The sequence below is a fragment of the Cajanus cajan genome, chromosome 1, assembly GCF_000230855.2.
Source record: "Cajanus cajan strain Asha chromosome 1, NIPB_CcT2T_4, whole genome shotgun sequence".
NCBI classification, from domain to species: Eukaryota; Viridiplantae; Streptophyta; class Magnoliopsida; order Fabales; family Fabaceae; genus Cajanus; species Cajanus cajan.
Genome location: NC_138517.1, coordinates 85,201,252 through 85,222,361, shown reverse-complemented (window position 1 = coordinate 85,222,361; position 21,110 = coordinate 85,201,252). Strand labels below are relative to the sequence as shown.

The 21,110-nt window shown below is 26.3% G+C and overlaps 1 protein-coding gene across 1 annotated transcript; it reads right to left on the bottom strand.

Annotated features, from left to right (window-relative positions):
- Nucleotides 1–4,986: 4,986 nt before the first annotated feature.
- LOC109793472 (PITH domain protein (DUF1000)) lies at nucleotides 4,987–9,718 on the bottom strand. The gene is made up of 9 exons (XM_083065785.1): nucleotides 9,504–9,718; nucleotides 9,208–9,288; nucleotides 9,070–9,119; nucleotides 7,991–8,068; nucleotides 7,042–7,099; nucleotides 6,908–6,957; nucleotides 6,554–6,662; nucleotides 6,414–6,475; nucleotides 4,987–5,360 (listed from the first exon to the last, which is right to left on the bottom strand). Exons 1-9 carry the CDS (start codon nucleotides 9,585–9,587, stop codon nucleotides 5,318–5,320), a joined length of 615 nt encoding a protein of 204 aa, XP_082921911.1. The 5' UTR covers nucleotides 9,588–9,718; the 3' UTR covers nucleotides 4,987–5,317.
- Nucleotides 9,719–21,110: the final 11,392 nt, after the last annotated feature.

Below are 21,110 nucleotides of genomic sequence, written 5' to 3'. Positions count from 1 at the left end.
CGTGGCCCTTCTGAACTGTTAAATAGGTGAACTTTTATTTTATTTTTTTATAGACATCTATTTATCGTAAAAATCATTATAAGAATAGTTATTTAACCAATATTTATATTATTAATAACGAAAAGTATCTTACTTAGTGTACATAATTTTTTTTTGACAATTTTATTTCTATAATTCCTTCTCAATCTATTTTTTCTCTCTCCACTATTTTTCAAAAACTATCCATATAATTACATTTATTCAAAAACTTATTATTAATTATTTATTTATTTTAATACACAGAGGAAGAAAAAGTCTTTTTTATGCTAGTATATCGATAATTTATATTCATACTTTAGTTATATAGTATTTTAATTAATAAAATTTTAATCATATTTAGAGTCACTATTTCGCTTCTTTTTTTTTCTTATTTGATGAGGTATAACTCATTTCCAAATGTATGGATATGTCATATGTATGAGCAAGTATATTAAATAAAAACATGAAAATAATAAGTTTTTTTTTATTCATACTATGGTCACAAATAATTAAAATAGTTTCACTTGAATTAAACATGGCAAATCACATAATATAACAAAGTCAAGATTAACTCTTATTGCGTTTTTGCTTGTATATCCAATGGAACTGATGAAAAAGGATTTGTCTTGAACTAACTGGTTTCATATACTAATAACAAGTATATTTTATATTTTGTTAACAAAATAAATTAATCTTAAAGATATCTTAATCTTAGATAACATCATCTGACTTGGTCCTAAAAGCAACTTTCACTACCTTCTTTTGTTTGTCTAACCAATGGAACCGATGAAGGACAAATTGGTTTCATTTATTAATAAAAATTAAAGGAATATAGGTTACAACAATTATCTTTCCACGTCGCGGTTTCAATTCTTCTAAACAAAGCTGATGTGACGTTAAGTTTGTTTTGTTCGTAGTGTTTTTGTGGATAAATATTGTTATGTAGATTAAGCTTACACATATTAGCCAACTGTGTAAATTACAATTAAATAAAACTTATCTGTTGTCTCTAATATACAATAAGAGTCTTTTACCCAAAAAAAAATACAATAAGATTTATATAAAATTGGTTAAAACCCTATTTTGGTCTCTTATAATCTTTTTTTGTTTCAATTTAGTCCCTTATTAATTTTTTGTCTCAATTTGGTCTCAAATTAATTAATTGGTTTCAATTTAGTCCTAAATTAATTAATTGGTTTCAATGTGGGACTTTCCGTCCAAATTGCTTTAACGGTGTTAACTTTTGGCCACGTGGACGCCACGTAGATGCATACGTGGCATCCACGTGGATGAGAATTTTTTTTAAAACACCTGGACCCAGAACGGCCCGTTTTGAAACTGGAACGAGCCGTTCTGGTTGCAAAATTAAAACACCACCAGTGAAGCAGAACGGGACGTTCTGAAATCAGAACGGGCCGTTCTGCTTTCAAAACGGGCCGTCCGTTCTGATTTCAGAACGGCCTGTTCCAGAACTGTGAATAAAATATTCTTTACTTAATTATGTTTTTGATATTATAATTATGCAATTTTGATCTCTAAGGTTTTAATTGAGTAATTTCAGTCCTTAAAAGATTATAATTGTGTAATTTTAGTCTCACAATTTTTAATTGAACGATTTTAATCTCTCAAATATCATAATTGTGGAATTTTAGTCTTTCTCATTAAAAATTTAATAATTTTAAAATTTTAATATATATATATATATATATATATAATGTTTTAAAACTATATAATTGTTTGTTTATTTAAATTAACATATATTTTTTTTAATGTATCAAATGATATATATTTACTATTACTAAATAAATAAAATTTATATATTATTAGTATTTTAATATTACTGATAAATTAATATCAATAATATTTTTACCCTTTTTATAAATAAACTAATAATATGATAAATATAACTTAATATATATTAATATACTTTTACAAAAATATAAATATATCAGATCAGATATATATTTCTAATTAATATACTTATATTTTTGTAAAAGTATATTAATATATAACAAGTTATATTTATCAAATTATTAGTTTATCTATAAATATATTAATAATATTATTGATATAATATCAAAAATTATAATATACGTTAATTTGAATAGATAAATAATTATTTAATTTTAAGACATTATATATATATATATATATTAAAATTATTAATTTTTAATGGGAGAAACAAAAATCATACTATTATGATATTTGAGGGACTAAAATTGTTCAATTAAAAATTGAAGGACCAAAATCGCGCAATTGCAATTCTTTAAGAACTAAAATTATGCAATTAAAATCTTAGAGATCACAAAACTGCACAATTGTAATACTCGAGGGATAAAAAATGCAATTAAACCAATATTCTTAATTAATTTTATTAAAAAATATAATAATTAATAAGATAAAAGGAATATCACTTTATAATTTTTGCAACTTATTTAAGATTAAAGGAATAAAATAATAAAAATTAATAAGATAAACATAATAAAATAAAATATAAAAAAATATTAATATATTTATTTTATTGGATATAATAACATAATTAAAATATAATTAATAATATATATTTTATAAAATTATTAATATTTTATATATAAAAATATAAAATAAAACCGGAACGACCCGTTCTGAAACTGGAACAGGCCGTTCTGGTGCATTTTGAGTGTGTTAATTTTGCACTTGGAACGGGCCGTTCCGGATGCAAAATTAACACACCAAAAGTGCACCCAGAACGGCCCGTTCCGGTTTTAGAACGGGAAGTTCTGGGTCCAGGTATTTTCAAAAAAATTCTCATCCACGTGGATGCCACGTATGCATCTACGTGGCGTCCACGTGGCCAAAAGTTAACACCGTTAAAGCAATTTGGACGGAAAGTCCCACATTGAAACCAATTAATTAATTTAGGACTAAATTGAAACCAATTAATTAATTTGGGACCAAATTGAGACCAAAAATTAATGAGAGACTAAATTGAAACAAAAAAGATTATAAGGGACCAAAATAGGGTTTTAACCTATAAAATTTATTAATGCAATAATTAAATTAATTAGAGGATAAAACGTGTCTTCTTGTAAATATCTCAAACTTTTAATCTTTTAATATTCTTTTATTTTCTTTTATTCATACAAAGTTTTTTTTTTTAATGATCTCTATCACTGTTAATATACATATCATATACCATTATAAATATAAATCAACTTGAATTAATATAATAAAATATCAAATAATTTTTAAATTTTATAAAAAATTACAAACTTAATTTATTTAATAAATATTTTTAATTTAACGATTAAATCATTAAAATTTAATAAAAGTGAGTTATTAAATGAAATAACTTTATAAAAAATTATTTTTGAAGTTATATATATATATAATGTTATTATTTAATTAAAATCGATTTTTTTACTCTAATGATCTATATTGATATAATTGTAGAAGTTATCAAAAATAAAATTATAATTTGAATTGAAAAACAATATCAACATACTTATAATATTATACCTAAATTTTGTCTTATATACAATAAAATTAGGGTGAAAATATATGTTAGATCACGCATGAGTGAGTTTTTGGTTCGCTCACTGTATATTTTCCTCGACCCAAATTTATTTACTAATTACTAAATAAACCAATTTAAGCTTTTAAATAAAGTTTAAAAAGTTAAGTTTTAAGCTTTTTAAAAATATTTTTATTTTTATCTATACTTGGTGATCCATATAGTAAAAAGCTAAATTTCTCTAAAAACAAATTATTGAATTTTAGTTTCATAAATAAAATAATAATTAGTGCTATATATTCATGTCATTAAATGATTCCATCCGATTCAATATACAATTTCACCCTTGGAAGTGATAAGTTGTTAACCTTTGGCTTTTACAATTTAAGTTCTCAAAATTTTGAATTTACTCACTTTTTATTCTATCTGATGGACTAAAAATGAGTATCATTAAATTATTGGAAGACTAAATTGTATAAAACAAACATTGAAACAACTTGTCACTTATTAATCATTATATATTAAATACAAAAGACTATTAATTAAGAGTATTTTTTTAAAAATAAAATTTTGATGAAATATTTTTTTAAAAAAATTAATTTATTATTTAATTCAAATTTTATTTATCATAATTATTTATCAATTAATTTTTAATATTTTTAAAATAAATTATAAATAAATATAAATAATCATATGCTACGACATAAAATATCTATCATAAATCTAAAATATAATTTATATATATATATAATATCTATTTATATAAATTTTAAATATAATTCATATATTTAAACATAACATTATAAATTTTAATTATATAATAAACATTTAATCTACGCATTACATATACTAATATACTTACATACTAGTTCTAAATTATGAATCAATTCATTATTATTTATTCATGCAATTAACATAAGTTCACATTGATATTAAAGCTTTATTTTAGTAACTATTGTGAAGATTAACATTAAAAGTCGTATTAGTTATTAAAGTGAAATTTTAATTTAAATTAGAAGTCAGGATTAAAAGCAGACAAATGTATTATACTTAGCATTTTTTTTCCCCCAATTATCACAACACTGTTTCATGATAAATAGCTATATAAATATTTATATAAACAACCATTTTCTATTCAAATAACAGTGTATTACTATTAATTATCGTTCTTTTGAACTTACAAGTTTAAAAATATTAAAAACACGTCATCATCCGTCCTATATTCCTTGATCCGGAATATCCACGAGGTAACTTGCATGAGACATAGCTTTCGTTGGAACTCTGTTTAGAAAAACAAATCACTAACTGGATGCCTTGGACAAACATGGTTTATCTCGATTGAGAATAATTCTACAAGTTTTTCCTTGCAGCAATCCTCAGCTAGAAGTAGAACCGTATTAGATTCGCTTCTTTAACAAAAGTCATTGAATCTCAACCATTAGCAATCTGCATCAATATCATACCACTAAAAAACGTAGCCGAAAAGGATACTGATTGCTTTTTGCCAAAAGGATATATTCTTCCAATGACAGAGAAAAACAGTTGATACTGATTAGTCTTTTATGTGTTCTAATTCTATAAAGTAATTAAGATTGTCATATTCATCATCCAGATAAACAGTATGTAGCCACGGAATTACATACGTAATTTACATAGACTCCAGGACTAAATATTTCATTGCACGGGATTGTATTATCCAAATATCCAGGTTCAGCACCACCTTTTCGCCTTAAGTGGGTAAAGCAAGGGGAAGAAGGTTGGGTTGTGAGGGTTAACAAGTAACAAAATAACATCAGTACTTGTACTTCATTCGATATGAGAAAGACCCCCGCCACTTTCAGCACGTGTCCTACAATATAATTAGTGTTAGGAATTATGAAAAAAACACAATTATAGCTAAGTGAACCTCATGAATCCTAGGCTTTCAACCATTGCAATGTACAAAGTATGCAATTTATGGATACTGCAGGCATGCACACGCGCGTGCACACACACACACACAAAAGTAAAGGGGGATGGGTGAGAGTTGACCTGGGACTCACATGCATGGGCAACTATGCTTCACAAGGGCATCAAGACGATTATGTAAGCAAACAACATGCATCATTACAACCAACAAATGTTGTTGGGAATGTGCCTTCATATGTTGTCAAAGTAGTTTTGATTTTTAGTTTGAATTACAACCAAGAAATGTTGGGAATGTGTCTTTAGATGCTGTCAAAGTAGTTTTGATTTTTAGTTTGAATAAATCAAATAGCTAGTTGATAAAAATATGTTATTGTATTGTTAGTAGATCAGTTAATTTCAGATTTTATTCTTTAGTCATTATTAAAAACTCTTAAAATCATGGAATATGATTTTTATTCAGTTATTTCAATATATTTAAATATAAGTCATATTCAACAAAATAAGGTACGTTTTGCATTGAAAAACAAAGTTACATTGTTTCCTTGCACTATTGCTTATCTTTATCCTAAGACTAAAACCAACAAATGCATATAAATCTTGATTTGGTGCCTAAGTGCCTTTCTAAACTTACATGGTGAGCTGTAAATCTTTAACGGGTTCTAGCAGTTGGACACATTCAGAGGATTAAAAGCAACTAAATTGCAGAAGCTATATACAAACTAAGATTATGAACTTTGCAGAAGAAAATTTCTAGAGAGCAGTGATTAGCTAATAGGACAAGATATGTTGCAGTTAAGCAAATATTGGGATAAAATAAAAATGCCTAATAACTAATTTGGAGAATCCAATATCATTGTTGTGTCCCCAGTCCCCACCAACTTTCAATGAAATGAAATTAGACTTGCTAGTTGCTAACCTCCTCAATGTAAACAAAATGGAAAGATATATAAAAAATAAATTAACAATATAATAATACCAAGAGTTCAATACTTACTTGTGGTCAGAAGGATTTGGCATAAGCTCATAGACAATAGTGGCAACAACATCCCTTTTTAACTGCACATTAAACAAAAAAGTTAATAAGCTGACTAGACTATAAACAATCAGTAACCATGAATTTAGCAGTTAAAGTACCTGAGTGGCTTGGCCTTTAAAGCCAATATAGTGTATTTTAGTTGTGTCACCTCCAAAATTCTCAGGAAAGTGCAACGTAATATTTGCCACACTTTGAAATTTAGAATATCTAGTCAAAAGGATCAATACATTAAAAAACCATGATGCCAGAAGAAAATTCCAATTCCACAAAGCATTACTGCTCCTAATTAGTTATAGTATGGGGATATACTACATTAATACCATTAATACAACATAGGAAATGCATTGCATACATGTATTATTGCCTTATTGAATTTTCACAATGTTTTCTGGCATTAGTGTTTGCAGAAAAGGCCTAAGTGATGGAATTACTAAAATAAGTATGTAAATTACCTTGTCTGGTATTCCAATACTCCTTGCATATTCTCAACCAAATCCCATTCCTTTAAAGAGGAAAAAAAATGTTTCATAAGGTTGTGTGTGTATTCGTCAAATAATCCCTTGCAAACCTTAAAAAAAAACTATACCTGAAGGGCTTGCATGCTTTGTGCATCTGAAAAGTCAATGCCTTCTCGATTGATGAACCTAATTAAAGTTGAAGTGTTCAGTCATTTTGTGTACGAGAGTATTTACAACAAGAAAATATTATTGTAATTGAATATTATTGTTTATATTCCAAAGTACAAAATGTCATATAGTGGTGGTACGGAGTCTGTTGACTGTAAAGGAGATACTTGGAAGACAGATTTTAAAAGCCCTGTGGATCCAAATACTATGCAAAAGTAAGTAAAAGTAAAGAGGCCAGCAAATATATACTGCCAGTTTCATCTTTCGTCTTACAACTTTTCCTCCTGAGATTAAATTGAACAAAAAAAGGTTTGCTCATGATAAAATGCACGAGAAAGTTCATTCAGTATGAGCATTTACTAAGATATTCATACTGGTTGCCCTGATATCCAACTGAGAATATAAACAATTCAACCATACAAGTAGTAACTGAGGATACCACTATGCAGGCAAACAAAAAGACACAAAAATCAAACAGCGTAGAAGATGGGGGAAAGGATAAAGAGAAGATGGTATCTAAAATAGATACAAGACAAGGGAAAGGATAACAGAGAAGATGGAATCTTAAATAGACGTTGCCACATAAATAATGAATGATACAAATACATTTAACAGGCTGGACAGCCTTGACTTGACGAAAAAGATAGTATGACAATCGTGAAACAATCAAAGATAATAAATGACACGGAAGGAATATTAAATGGTAAAGCAACAATATTAATTTTAAGCTCAGTTGTTGTGAAAGCCAAAGACAAACCAAAAGCTACAGTTGCAGGGGCTGGTACATTTTTCTTATCCTAAAATAGAACTATTTTCAGGAATCATTACCAAAAACTACACATGAAAAAAGTTAATCAAATACAAATTATACAATGTAGCTGCTTCAAAAATCAAAACCATAAAACTTACACTCTCATCTTTGAAGGACTTGTTCCATCAGCTCCACCAACTATGGATATGCTCTTAATCTTGACATCTGAAGTAAATCTGTCTTGCACAGAAGCATAATGGAAGATGTTACAGCTAAGTTGTTGCGATTACTGTTTTTAGCAGACAGTTGATCATATAAAGGAAAAGCTTTTCAATGAAAGGAAGCACGATTCAAGACATATTTAAACACAAAAACACGTATATGTTTCTTCTTATTTAAAAATTGCATAATATTAACAGAAAACTTTATACAGTTAATGTCAAATGGTCTCTCGGATTCATGGAACATGTGTGTATGGGGGGAGGGGTTGGGATCATAAAACAGAGCATACTGTTATCAAGAAAGTATTTTCTTCTTTTCCTTTTTAACATCAAAAGCATATGTTGCTAGAAGCGTATTATGTAATTCAGTCCAATTTTAAAGAATACTTTATTTATTCACAAAATGGGTGGGGCAACATCAATATTCCATCTGACTATTTTTAACCAATAAACCAGAAATAAACTGTTTTAAATAACTTTGCCCTCCTATGTGCCTATCTACTGAATATTTCAATATCTTAGAGGCAGGTAGGATACAGGCATTGAACTGTCTCATACGAAATTTAATTTATACACATTAAAGATAGACTGACTCTTACACTGCACGCATCAAGGATAAACAACTACATTATACTCACATTTCAAAAGTAAAACATTTCAATGATTTCATTATATAACAAGATTTTCTTTAATCTACCTATGTTTTTGAAAAAAAGATACAAAGCTTTTCTCCTAAATAAGTCAAACATACGGGTTGCCAATTCCGGGGTTGAAAAATTTCTTGGCATTCTAGGGCATTAAAATGGAAGTATGAAAGTATCTGAAAAATGAAAATTAAAGACATAACAAACACAAAATGGACAATTTACTCGCTGTATTTTACATGTCAAGAATCAGCACACATACTAACACAGCAACAAAGGAAAATATCCGATTAAAAATAGATAACAAACACATTCAATATATCCGATTAAAACTAGAGGGGGAAAAAAATTGAGTAAGACATAGCAACTTACGGAATGAAGACAAGTAACTCGGGATCACCCTCATTGCTTTCCAAGTGTTCCTGTTGAAGCCATTATTACAGATTAAAGAGCAGAGTGCAGAAACAGTGAATTTTAAAACTGAAGCTGGTAATTGCCGAATGCCATTACCCCGGAAGAATTGAGACGCTCTTCCCAAGCTTTGAAAACTGACTTAACACTGCCTGGATTTGCCTCATTCAAAGCAGATACCTAACCAAATTATCCAATTATGATCTCATTATTATTTTTTAACAAAAATTATATAGAATAGAGAAACTGTATTTGACGATCAATCTCGGAGAGGCATGTTAAAATTCAATCACAAAGCAATGGAAATAAAGCTACAGAAGCATATCGAAACACAGTGCGATTTGCATCTGCATGTGCATATATGAAATGATGTGAAATGAGGAGAGAGAGAGAACCTTGGAGAGGTCGATGTGCTTGTAGAGAGACCAGTCAGAGGAACAGTCATGGTCTTCACAACTGTGGTCATGCAAGCACGCCATCTTCACTTCTTCACTCGCAACGCAAAATCAAAATCGTCGATTCTTTTCTCTGCGATTTGGTTTAACGCACTAACACGCAACTGTAAAACGACACACTGTTTCCTGATCTAAACGACACACTGTTACCCGGTGCGTTAGCCATTTTATCTGTTGACAAGTGTATTTTCTTTTTCCTGCAAAATTAAAAACATCTTCTAATCTATAGTGATTCATTTCTTTTTGGGCATATAGATTACCAATAAATTCAGCTATTTACTGATGTTGAACTTTTTTTTTTCTTTCTTTAAGCAGAGATCGGGAACCTTATTAATCACGTTATATTTGTAATATATTTTTATTTAATTAAAATTAATAAAAATTATAAATTAAATTCATTAAATCAACACTTATATCTTAAATATGAACTCCTATTTTTTTTTATAAAAAAAATACAAACTCTTATCTTATTCGATAGTGTTTTTTTAATTTTTTTTAACAAAGTTGATTTTAGAAATTCTTTTAAACATTTTATTTAAATTATTTTTCATTTGTTAAAAAATTAATTTTTAATACTTTCAAAATAAATTTGACATAAATTTGTTTTAGAAAATTTTTAAAATTTTTATTTAGTATAATTTTTTTTATTTATCATAATTATTTATAAATTAAATTTTATTAATTTTAAATTAAATTATTAATAATTAAAAATAATTTTGTGTTATAATATTAATTTTTTATTATAAAATTAAAGTATAGTTTATATATTTAAAAGTATCTATTTTTATAAAATTTAAATATAATTTATATATTTAAATTTATTATTTATTTATATATAATTTATTATAAATTTTTGTTATATATAATAAATATCTGTCCACTATACATACTAAAATAGTAACAATATGCAAAACACTTAAATTTGTCACTTTTAATAAAATTTAATATCTATATCTATATATATATATATTGTTATACTTATGATAACGTGTTTATTTTATTATTATAACTTATTGATATTTAGCAGCTCATAGTAGTACTACTACAAGTCTACAACTATTATTAGATTGTTCTGATGACAAAAAAATTGATTACACTTTATATGATGTTTTAAGTTCTATATCTTTATTATAAAGTGAAAATAAAATTTGATGCATCGATTCTGAAACATATAGCCGAAACATGTGTGGATTGGAGAAGCTATTTTTTTAATTTCTTCTTCTAATAAATACTTAAGCAAATTAATAATAAAAATATCAATAAAATGTGTACTTAGTTTTTGTCACCCATTAGTAGTAATGTACCTAAACACATTAGTAGTTGATAAATAATAATAATAATAATAATAATAATAAATTAAAAAAAAACTTAACCCACACATAGCCATGGTGGGCAGGGAATGAATAGACATCTTCTTTATAATTAAAATAGATATTTAGGTAAATAAATAGATAAACAAAATTAGTTACTTGGTGGATTAAATGATTAATACATACATGGTGAGATAGTAACTTTTTTTTTTAGAGGTGGTGAGATAGTAACTTAAGTAGTTCATCTTTTTCAATATTTCAAGAGCTTCGGTCGACCACTACATTCCCATTTCAAGAAAATTTTCTCCTCATACTTAATTAGCCATTTGGAAAGAAAAAATTTCCAAACCTTTTACTCCACTAAAATTTTATCTTATCTTAATTTTTTTTCCGTATATTTCTTTTTTAATCCGAGGACTATATTCATCAACATAAAAAAAAAAACAATAATTTTAATCATATTCGAGAAAAAGATATAAGAATTAAAAAAACTTTTTCTTCTGCTAATAAAGTATAATCAATCACTGTATTATACATTACAAGTCAATGAAGCTATCTTGCAGTTCTTATCATCTACAGTTTATAATATTTGAGGACAATCATAATCCAATTCGGTCATGTTGCTGTTGGGGGACAGCAAATCTGGATTTTCCCATTAGGCCAGGCCCAGTCCCTGCCCCGTTAACAGAAGAGCCCATATATCTTTTAGTAAAATTTTGGAAAGAATCGACTATTGTGATTGGAACTTGGAAGGATTCTAAGGTATTTCGAACACCTTCTCTAATATTTTTTTCTATTATTAATTTAAAATTTGTTATATCCATAAATATCAGCTTATAATAAAGAGTATTATAGTTATGCTAATGACGCTCTCTTTTTCTAAGTTACGTGGATAACAGAATTTGTTGTTGATCCATTTCTTGAGAAGAAATTTAGTTCATAAATGAGCTCTAATATGAAGAATTGATATAATGATAATAATCACGACTAATGGTGCAATTTTGGATTTCATGATATGAGAAAACTTGTTTCATAAATTTGTTTTGCGATAAGTATTTATTTATTTATTTTATGAAAATTTAATTAGAATGAGATATTATTCTATACAAGGTTAGAATTAATCACTAATTTTTTTTTAAGATTTTCAGTGAAATTATGGATCATTTGTTTCATTTTTATCAATTTTTTTATTAAATTATATTTTTAGTCTTTATTTAATTCTTAATATGTAATTTTAATCTCTTTTTTTATTATACAATTTTACTCTCTTAAATTTAAAATTTTTACAATTTTAATTCAATCATCAAATCTACACATGCTTAGAGGACTGATATAATTTTCAATGTAATAGTAGTTATAAAACATGCATGCAATACTATAACATAAAATGCTGCTGAATTTTCACTTTCAATGTGAACAACTTTTTGGAGTCAAAATAGCTAATATATACAAAATTTGATGGTTAAACCAAAATTATAGTTTATTTTTAATTGATATAATTAAAAATATGATGATCAAAACTTCCTGGTTAAAAATTAAATGAGACTAAAATTGAAGAAATTAAAATTAAAGAATAAATAATAATAATTAAAAAAAACTCATTACACTTACCGAGAGCATTATGTTTATGTTTGACTAGGATTAACTATCTCAAAACTTCGATAATATCACATAATCAAAATTAATATCTTTAAAATTATAAAAAAAATGTGATTTTAAAATGATTAACTATATTTAACTAATAAATTTGCATCACTTCAACAAATTTAAAATAAATTTTCATTTTTACAATAAATACATTGAAAATTTATTAATTATAAACACATAAAAATATATAAATAAACACTCAAATTTAAATAATTATATATATATATATATATATTCATATTTATTATATTTACATTCATTTTAGATTTATATATTTCATACAGATAGAACATCTCTGTTATCACTTGGAGAAAAAAAAGAGCGTATCATATTAAATTTTAAGAAACAAATATATTTTAAAACAAATATGACCAATAAAAAATATAACTAATTATCTTTCATAATTTTAATATAAATATATTTTATATAATATTATATATTATAAAAATAATATTTTTATTTATGTACATATATTTTAATATAATACTAAACATCTACCAATAGGGGTTGATCCACGCTTAAGTAAGGTCAGGGAGTCGAATCATGCCTTGTGTATGCAGCCGCGTTAAATCTTGGGGCCAACTATCCCACCCTTTGAGGTACCTCCAACGTAACGAAGAGATTAATCACTACTATCGACGGTGGATACTCTAGGGACGAACCAAAAAAAACATCTGCCAATAGATTATATCAAACTTAAAAAAAAGTCACATTAAATCTTTTTTTTAATAAATAAAATAATATAATTAATTTAAAAAAAATTAAACAAATTATAAGTCTTATTCAAAACAAAAACTTTTCTAATCCAAAGAATTAGACCACTATGTATCATTAATTCTTGAGTCAAACATTTAATAAAGAAAATATTATTTTTATGTTAGTTAAATTTGATATTCTATGCTAATTGTACACTCTTTATAGATATAGTTGTTATAAATTTTTTAAAAAATTATGTTATTTGTAATGATCTGTCATGATTTTTATACTTGACGGTTTAATGATTAACATAGTAGAAGATGATTAATAACTTAGAATTATATGTTTACTAATATTTGAATATGTATTATATCATTCATATGAAAGTGAAACAATTGTACAAACATAATGATATAAATACAATAATCTAATAAAAGTAAACTATACAACCTAAGTTATCTATCAAACAACTCATATTGTTAACTAGCTACTCCAAGGTAGTTCAAAATAACAACACTGTCAATCTCAACGTGACCTCCAAAATAGTTCCCATAGAAAAGCTATCATTATTCTACTTCCATATCAAATATGATTATCACAGTCCATTTACATGGAAACATGTAAGGGTAAGCTAGAGTCTAAATAAACAACATATATACAACACAAAGTATCCACAACATTAAAATATCATCACATCTTCACTGCATCTTCAACACTATCAACATACAACATTACAACACAACCAATATATATATATGCATGAACAACTCAATCTACTATAACACAATATCAAGTTGAACATCACTACATCAACAACTTAAATTATTCATCACAATAACACAATATATACAACACAACAATTACATGCGTTGTCATGTATTTCAACTATGAGATATCCTACAACACAAGATGAGTAATTTAAGTGACTTGACCCTATTGAACTAACAACACATGATGACCTTTTGGGGCTTATTAGATCAACAACATATTGAATATTAATCCACAACACAACAACTTGATTTCTTGAATATCACCACTTAAACAAAGAAGTCTAGTACCACTATTAGGATAAAACAATTGGGTATAAGTCTACCATGACATTAACTACCTTAACTAAGCCATATATGAGATTAGTCTACTAATTACCCTCCAAATATTACACCCTTTAAATACTCAGTTAGAAATTAAGTTATCAACTTTGTACTTTACTTAGTTTGTCACTTGTAATCAGTATAAATAAACCTTGCTCTTATATTGCGGTTGCTTTATACATATGTGTCTTGACCTTGTCCATACACGATACCAACTAAGGTTTTAGAAGAGACTTGATTGTCTTATTTTCAACAAATTGAGCTCTTAATTAGAGTACCACAAAATAATATTCACATAATGGGATATGTAACTTTAAAACAATATCTTCTTTTGTCCTAAGTTGGTCATCACAACTTAACAACATCAATGCCTAAAACATTATCAATATTTATCATTTTAACAACACAACAATGTCATGCATATAATAGATTCAACACAACTACACAATCACATGACCTACAACTCAACTCAACTTTCAGCTAACAACTCACAACATAATCATCAACATACGACATATCATCTTTCAACATATAGATTTCATTATCATACAACATCATCCATACAACTCATTTATCATCATTTGGCTATAAAACAACTCAAACAACAAATGTTCATCATACAACTCATTCATTATGTAAGCAACCAACTCAATTAGAGAAGAAAATTATTTGACTAAATTCTCACACCGAGTGTGGGATTTCATGTTAAGCCTCAGGCTTCCAGAGAGTCATGTAAGAAATTTGCAATTTTCCATGTTGAACATGAAATTCACACTTAGCTTAAACCTTCTAAAGGCAAATCCAAGTTCTCATGCTAAGTATGAAACTCATGCTTAGCCTCACAAACCCAGAGACTCTTACCCAGTTGAAGAACAATCCAACATCTATGAACATCACTTAATCTCCAAAAAAATCTGCTCAACTTATGCAATAATACATGCATGCAACCTTAGAATCTTCCAATTATAACAACATGCAACTCAAAAATTGAAGAAAAAGAGACATGCAACAATAACACACCAAGTAGATTGTCAAATTCTTAATTTTTCATCAAGAACAAAAAAAACCCCAACTCCCATTTGTAACCCACTCCGATTTGATCAACATAGCCTTGAATCTCTAAGGAACTCATACCTTATACTACGCTACACAACTTAACTACTGAATCAAAACCAAAGATCTAGCTTCCCTCACCTCAGAATCGAGAAAGAGAAGAGAATTATGAGCAAACCACAAAAATGTTTTTCAAACCACCTTTACACTCTTGATTTACAACTTTTCTAACCTGAATCAACAACAATACAACACATATGAGATTAAAGTAAGAATTGGATAAGATTTAGAAAGAAAGGAAGCTCACAAACTATAGTCATTCTCTATAAAATTTCTATTTTTAAGTTTCTAAAGATTAGAACTTATGAAGCTCAATTATGAAGAAAGACTTTAAATACCTTTCTCTTACAAGTCCAACTTGACCTTTGCTCAAGGATACTCCTAAACAACTAGAAACTCACAAGGAATCTCATAATTCAAGAGTTTCTCAATACCTAACAAGTTAACTCAACACATATAATAAATATAATGATTTGTTCAAGGATATCAAATTAATACATATAAACAATCTAAACTATACAAATTAACTTAATCACACACATCAATACATAGAGGCAAAGTCAGGTAAAAAATAAAAAATTAAGAAAAAACCATTAAAATGTGAATTGTGATATTTCATCACACATCTAACATGCATATTAGAAAAATCAACAAATTATACCTAAACTCCAAATAGCTAAATCAACAAATGAGTAGCCAAATAAAATAACTTAAACATAAACAACCATCCAAAGAGCTCATCGATGGTGTACCTAAAGCATATGTGCACAAAGTCTTAAGAAAATGATTTGATGTCTAACTCAATCTTATAAAATTGTAAATCTTAAACCTTATAAAACTAGTTTGTAAGTCGGAGGTTGCCTCCCACTTATATATATTAGTATGCTTAAATCTCTAGTTAATGAGAGATTTTCAACACACACTTCTCACACCTATCACCAAACATTTCATGTGTGAAGTTTGCAAAACGAGATATTTATAAGTGATCCGATAGTGATTCAATAGTAGGTGGTCTGATAAGTCCAATAAGAATAAATAATCATTTAGATAAACTTTTATACATTTTAAGAAATTAAAGTGGTTTAGAGTCAAACTCAGTCTTATAAATTTAACTTGTAAGGTGAGGGTTAATTCCCACTTACATACACTATTATGATCATATCTTTAATTGATGTGAGATCTTTAACACAAAGAACTCGTAAACGAAAAATTTGAGGTGGATGTTATAAAACACTAATAGTTGTTTTAACTAATATAAAAAGATCTTTCTATGTCAATTAAGAGGGATGTATTGGTTTAGGATTTCGTAGGATTTTAAAAGACTTTTTTTGAGTAAAAAAGTCCATTGGTATTCAATTAGGATTTTATGTCACTTAAAAACAATCCAGTGGTATTCAATCTGGATTTTCAAGATTTTTTAAAGAGTCCATTAAAATCCACTGGTATTCATTTGAGATTTTTTACAACTTAAAAACAATCCATTGGTATTAAAAAATATAAGGATTTTAAAGGATTGTTGTGTGAGAGGGATTTTGAAGGACTTTCTAGTGTTATCTATAAATACCAGATTCATAAAACAATCCCATCCAAACCCATCGGATTTTGAAGGATTGTTTGAAGTGATTTTTCAAGTGTTTCAAGAATTTTCAAGTGAGTTTTTCATCTTTTTTTTTTCTATGCTCGTGTCTTCTCCATTTTTTCTCTACTAATAATACTACACTATTGTTCATTGCTCATATATAATATTGTAGTACTCTTTTCATCCCATTCCCCTATTTTGTGAAACTCTAATATGTAAATGATAGTGTCATTGACTTGTTCTATTTTTCTGTTCGTTCTCTTTAATTGACTTGCTTTATTTTATTCTATGAAGTTGAATTTGTTCCTTTATATAACACAAAAAAATGCTTGAAATTTCAATTTTTAAGTGGAAATTTTTTTTATAACACACGTCAAGAAAAGAAAAAGGTGAAAGATGAAATTGATATGATAATCTCTACAGTGTATATATATATATATATATATATATAAAAGATGAATTTGTTAGGATTTTTGTGAGTAGAATGAGATAAAAATGGATCTTAATTGAGAGAAGAACTCTCTCAGCATAAAAATTGCGAACTCTCTCCTTTCCTTTAATTTGTTACTCTTATCCCTCCTCCTTTTATGACTCAACAATTATTTTATTTTATTTACTATGAATTTTTCTTTTTTATTTTTATATTGTGAAATTAAGATTTTTTATATTTAAAAAAAAGAAAATTAACATAAGACATTGCAGTATCTAATTTTTTAGGATTTAGGATTTATGCCTTCATTAGCTTATTTTTTTTAAAAAGAAAATATTGTTAAAATATTTGTTATAATAATTTACATTTATAAATATCGTTAAAAATTATCATATAATATATAACTAAAATAGTATACATATATATATACATATATATATATATATATATATATATATATATATATTCTCTATATCTAAATACTTTCGTTTATATAAAAAAAATTATATATCTAAATATTTTTTTAGTATCGAATATACTGATTTTTTTATATAAAAATTATCTTATATTTCTATATTTTCGTTTTAACATTTTTTTTATAATGACTGAGGTATTTGATCCATTTGGATAGCCAAGATATATTCGATCTTGTATGATTGATGTGCTTCTAAAAATAATAATATAATTTTATTGATTTTGTCTCTTATCCATAATTATTTATATAACTATTTTTCAACATATATTATTTTAGTAATTCAAATGGGAGATTCAGAAGGAAATAATAAAGAAAAAGGAAAAGAGAAAGAAAACTATGAAACTTGGACCAAGGAGGATTCTGATGAATTGTTACAATTGATAGTGGATATTATAAAAAGAGGATAGGATATTATGGAGAATTATTATTATTATTTATCTAGACATTATTGTTTTTTTTATATTATTTTTGTCTTTGACTCTTTTTAAATTTGAATGTATGATTTTTTTTTATAAATCTTATCAAATGTCAAAACTTCACAAAATCCCACAGAATCCATTAAAATTCTGATTTAAAAGTCTTGCAGAATCCATTAAAATCCTGATTTTAAGTCTTGTAAAATCTTGCAAAATCTTAAAAGTCATAAAAATCCTGCAAAGTCTTTTAAAATCCGCAGGATTTTTTTTAACTAAAAAAGTCCTTTAAAATCCTAATCCAATACAACCCCCTAAGACTCAAACTGACGTAGAATTGTTACTTCTTTTACAAATGTGTCATTGTATTTTTCTTCATGCTCTCTCAATCTTTATTATAAGACAATTTACAAAATGAAGGTGACCCTTTTTATAAGATACTTTACAATTTTTATAAAACATTAATTCTATTTTTCATCTTGTCCCCTTTTTAAATTTTTTTGAGAATATGTGTTTATTATGTTGGATAATGAGAAAATAATTTAAACCTAGTGGTTGGAGGGATGAAATTAAGATAGCTAAAAGCGAGAGGATATATGTTTAATCTTCGTCGCACTTTTATTATATTTTTCATAGATAAAAAAATGAGAAAAGAATTTGAGAAATAAATATTTTTCTTTACCTTTTAAACTCTCTAATTGTTATTTATCAATTTTATTGATATTGTTGCATAAGTTTTGAAATAAAATAATATCTTCACCTCTCCTCTAAAAATTTAATGATAATTAAGAAGGATAAAATTAATATATTATAATTTAATTCTATAAGTTTAATAAAATCAATCACCGTAACGAATTAATTAAGTATTTTAAAATAAGAACATAAAGAAACAGTTTGCGACTTATATAATCTTATTATAAAATTGTATATGTTTTTGCACTTGTATTTTACGTCGGACAATCCAAACGTGTTGTTGTCAAGAAATTTTAAGATTGTTGAAATGAACACCTTTGTCAAATTTAAATATTTAAAGTAATGTTTTTCTTCGGTTCTGACATAACTGTATTGATTAGTATTTAATAGTCAATAAGCACGTTTTGCACGAGAAAAATACATTTCATCCTTAGCACACATGTCGGCAGAGAAAAATGCACTTCATTGATCCTTAGAACATACTGTAGCAAGCAAGTTGGAAAATTAAATATACATGTGTCATATTTATTATGTCAAACAATTGATACCAACTACACATGAAAACGTATGTCGATCGTGGGTAGGACCAAAATAATAATTTTACGAAAACACAGATACTATACTAGCAAGTATCTTTAAACAATCTGAATAAGAAAATATTTGTTTTCATAAAACTATTTTGTAGTAAAATATAAATTTTATTTAATATATAAAACTATTTTAATGCATATTTTTAATATAATTGAAAATAATAGAGTGCATCAAAATCTTTTTCACTATTACTCTTGAACTTGTTAATACTCTTGTGAAAATAAAGCATGAAGTTAATTTTGACATTACTTTTTCAAGCACATATTTCAAATTATTTGCTACTTTGAGCGTTTCCTTTTATTTTGTTATTTTAGAAAACAAAGATAATATTATTTTTTTTTAACAATACCCTATTTATCTATAAAAAAGTATTAATTATTGATATAATACACAATACACTCTAACTCTTTATAATATGGATATTTAATTATAATAAATAGTCATTTTCTTTAAATATATTATAAATATATTCTTTCAATTTCAAGTTATAAGTTAGTTTTAGAAGTTTTAATTTAGTTTTCTCTACAATATTTATCTTCTTTTTTTTTACCGAAAAATTTGTCATCTTAAAAATAAAGAGGAATACATGCTATTGCATTATTAAATTAATGTTAACTACGGTTATATACTAATTTTAAATTCAAATATATATTTTAAATAACGTGTTAATTAACACCTAATCTGTAATCTAAATCATCTATCTCTTTAGTTACCCACTTACCCCCCAAAAAAAATCATATATCTCTTTCGTGTTTTTATATATTTTTCGTTTCTCAATAGAAAAATGAGATATCAATAAAGAAAATTAACAAATAGGAGAGAGAATATTAATTTTCAATTACATGCCATTCATCAGACAGACAGAGAAATGAGTTGGAAATGTTAACAAATAATTTCAAACTTTTAGACTCCTAATTTGATGTCATGCGATACTTGAATTGACAGGTAACGAAATGATAAATGGTTAGTGGATCGATCTTCAAACGATATATAATTAAGAAAATGCTGTATTCTGAAAGCGAAATCTGAAATATCCTCCGAATTATTAAAAAATTATTATTTTATAATAAATTTATTAAAAAATAATAATTTTTTAATAATTCAGATGATATTTCAGATTTCGTTCGGAAATGGAATCTATAAAATGTTCTATAATTAATTAAAGTCGAATCGAGACAAATCATTATAAATAGTATTTTTTTCTTTTAAAAATGTTTAGTCGTTAACCCTATTTAATTTGATGTTATGTTATATATATTTTCTCCAAATTTACAAAAATAAGTGCACATGGTATACATGAGGATAAACACGTGGATGAAGATAATAATTAAGGAAAAAGTACATAGGCCAACATCGTCCGTCACACTAGATATAAGCCACACAAAGCAACGCTACAACGGTTACGTATCGGGGTACTCTTTCTGTCAAGATATTATTCAAAATTATTAAAGAAAAATAAACGTTGTTGTTGAATGTACGCTTTCTGATCGTACAAGAGTTGTAACAAAG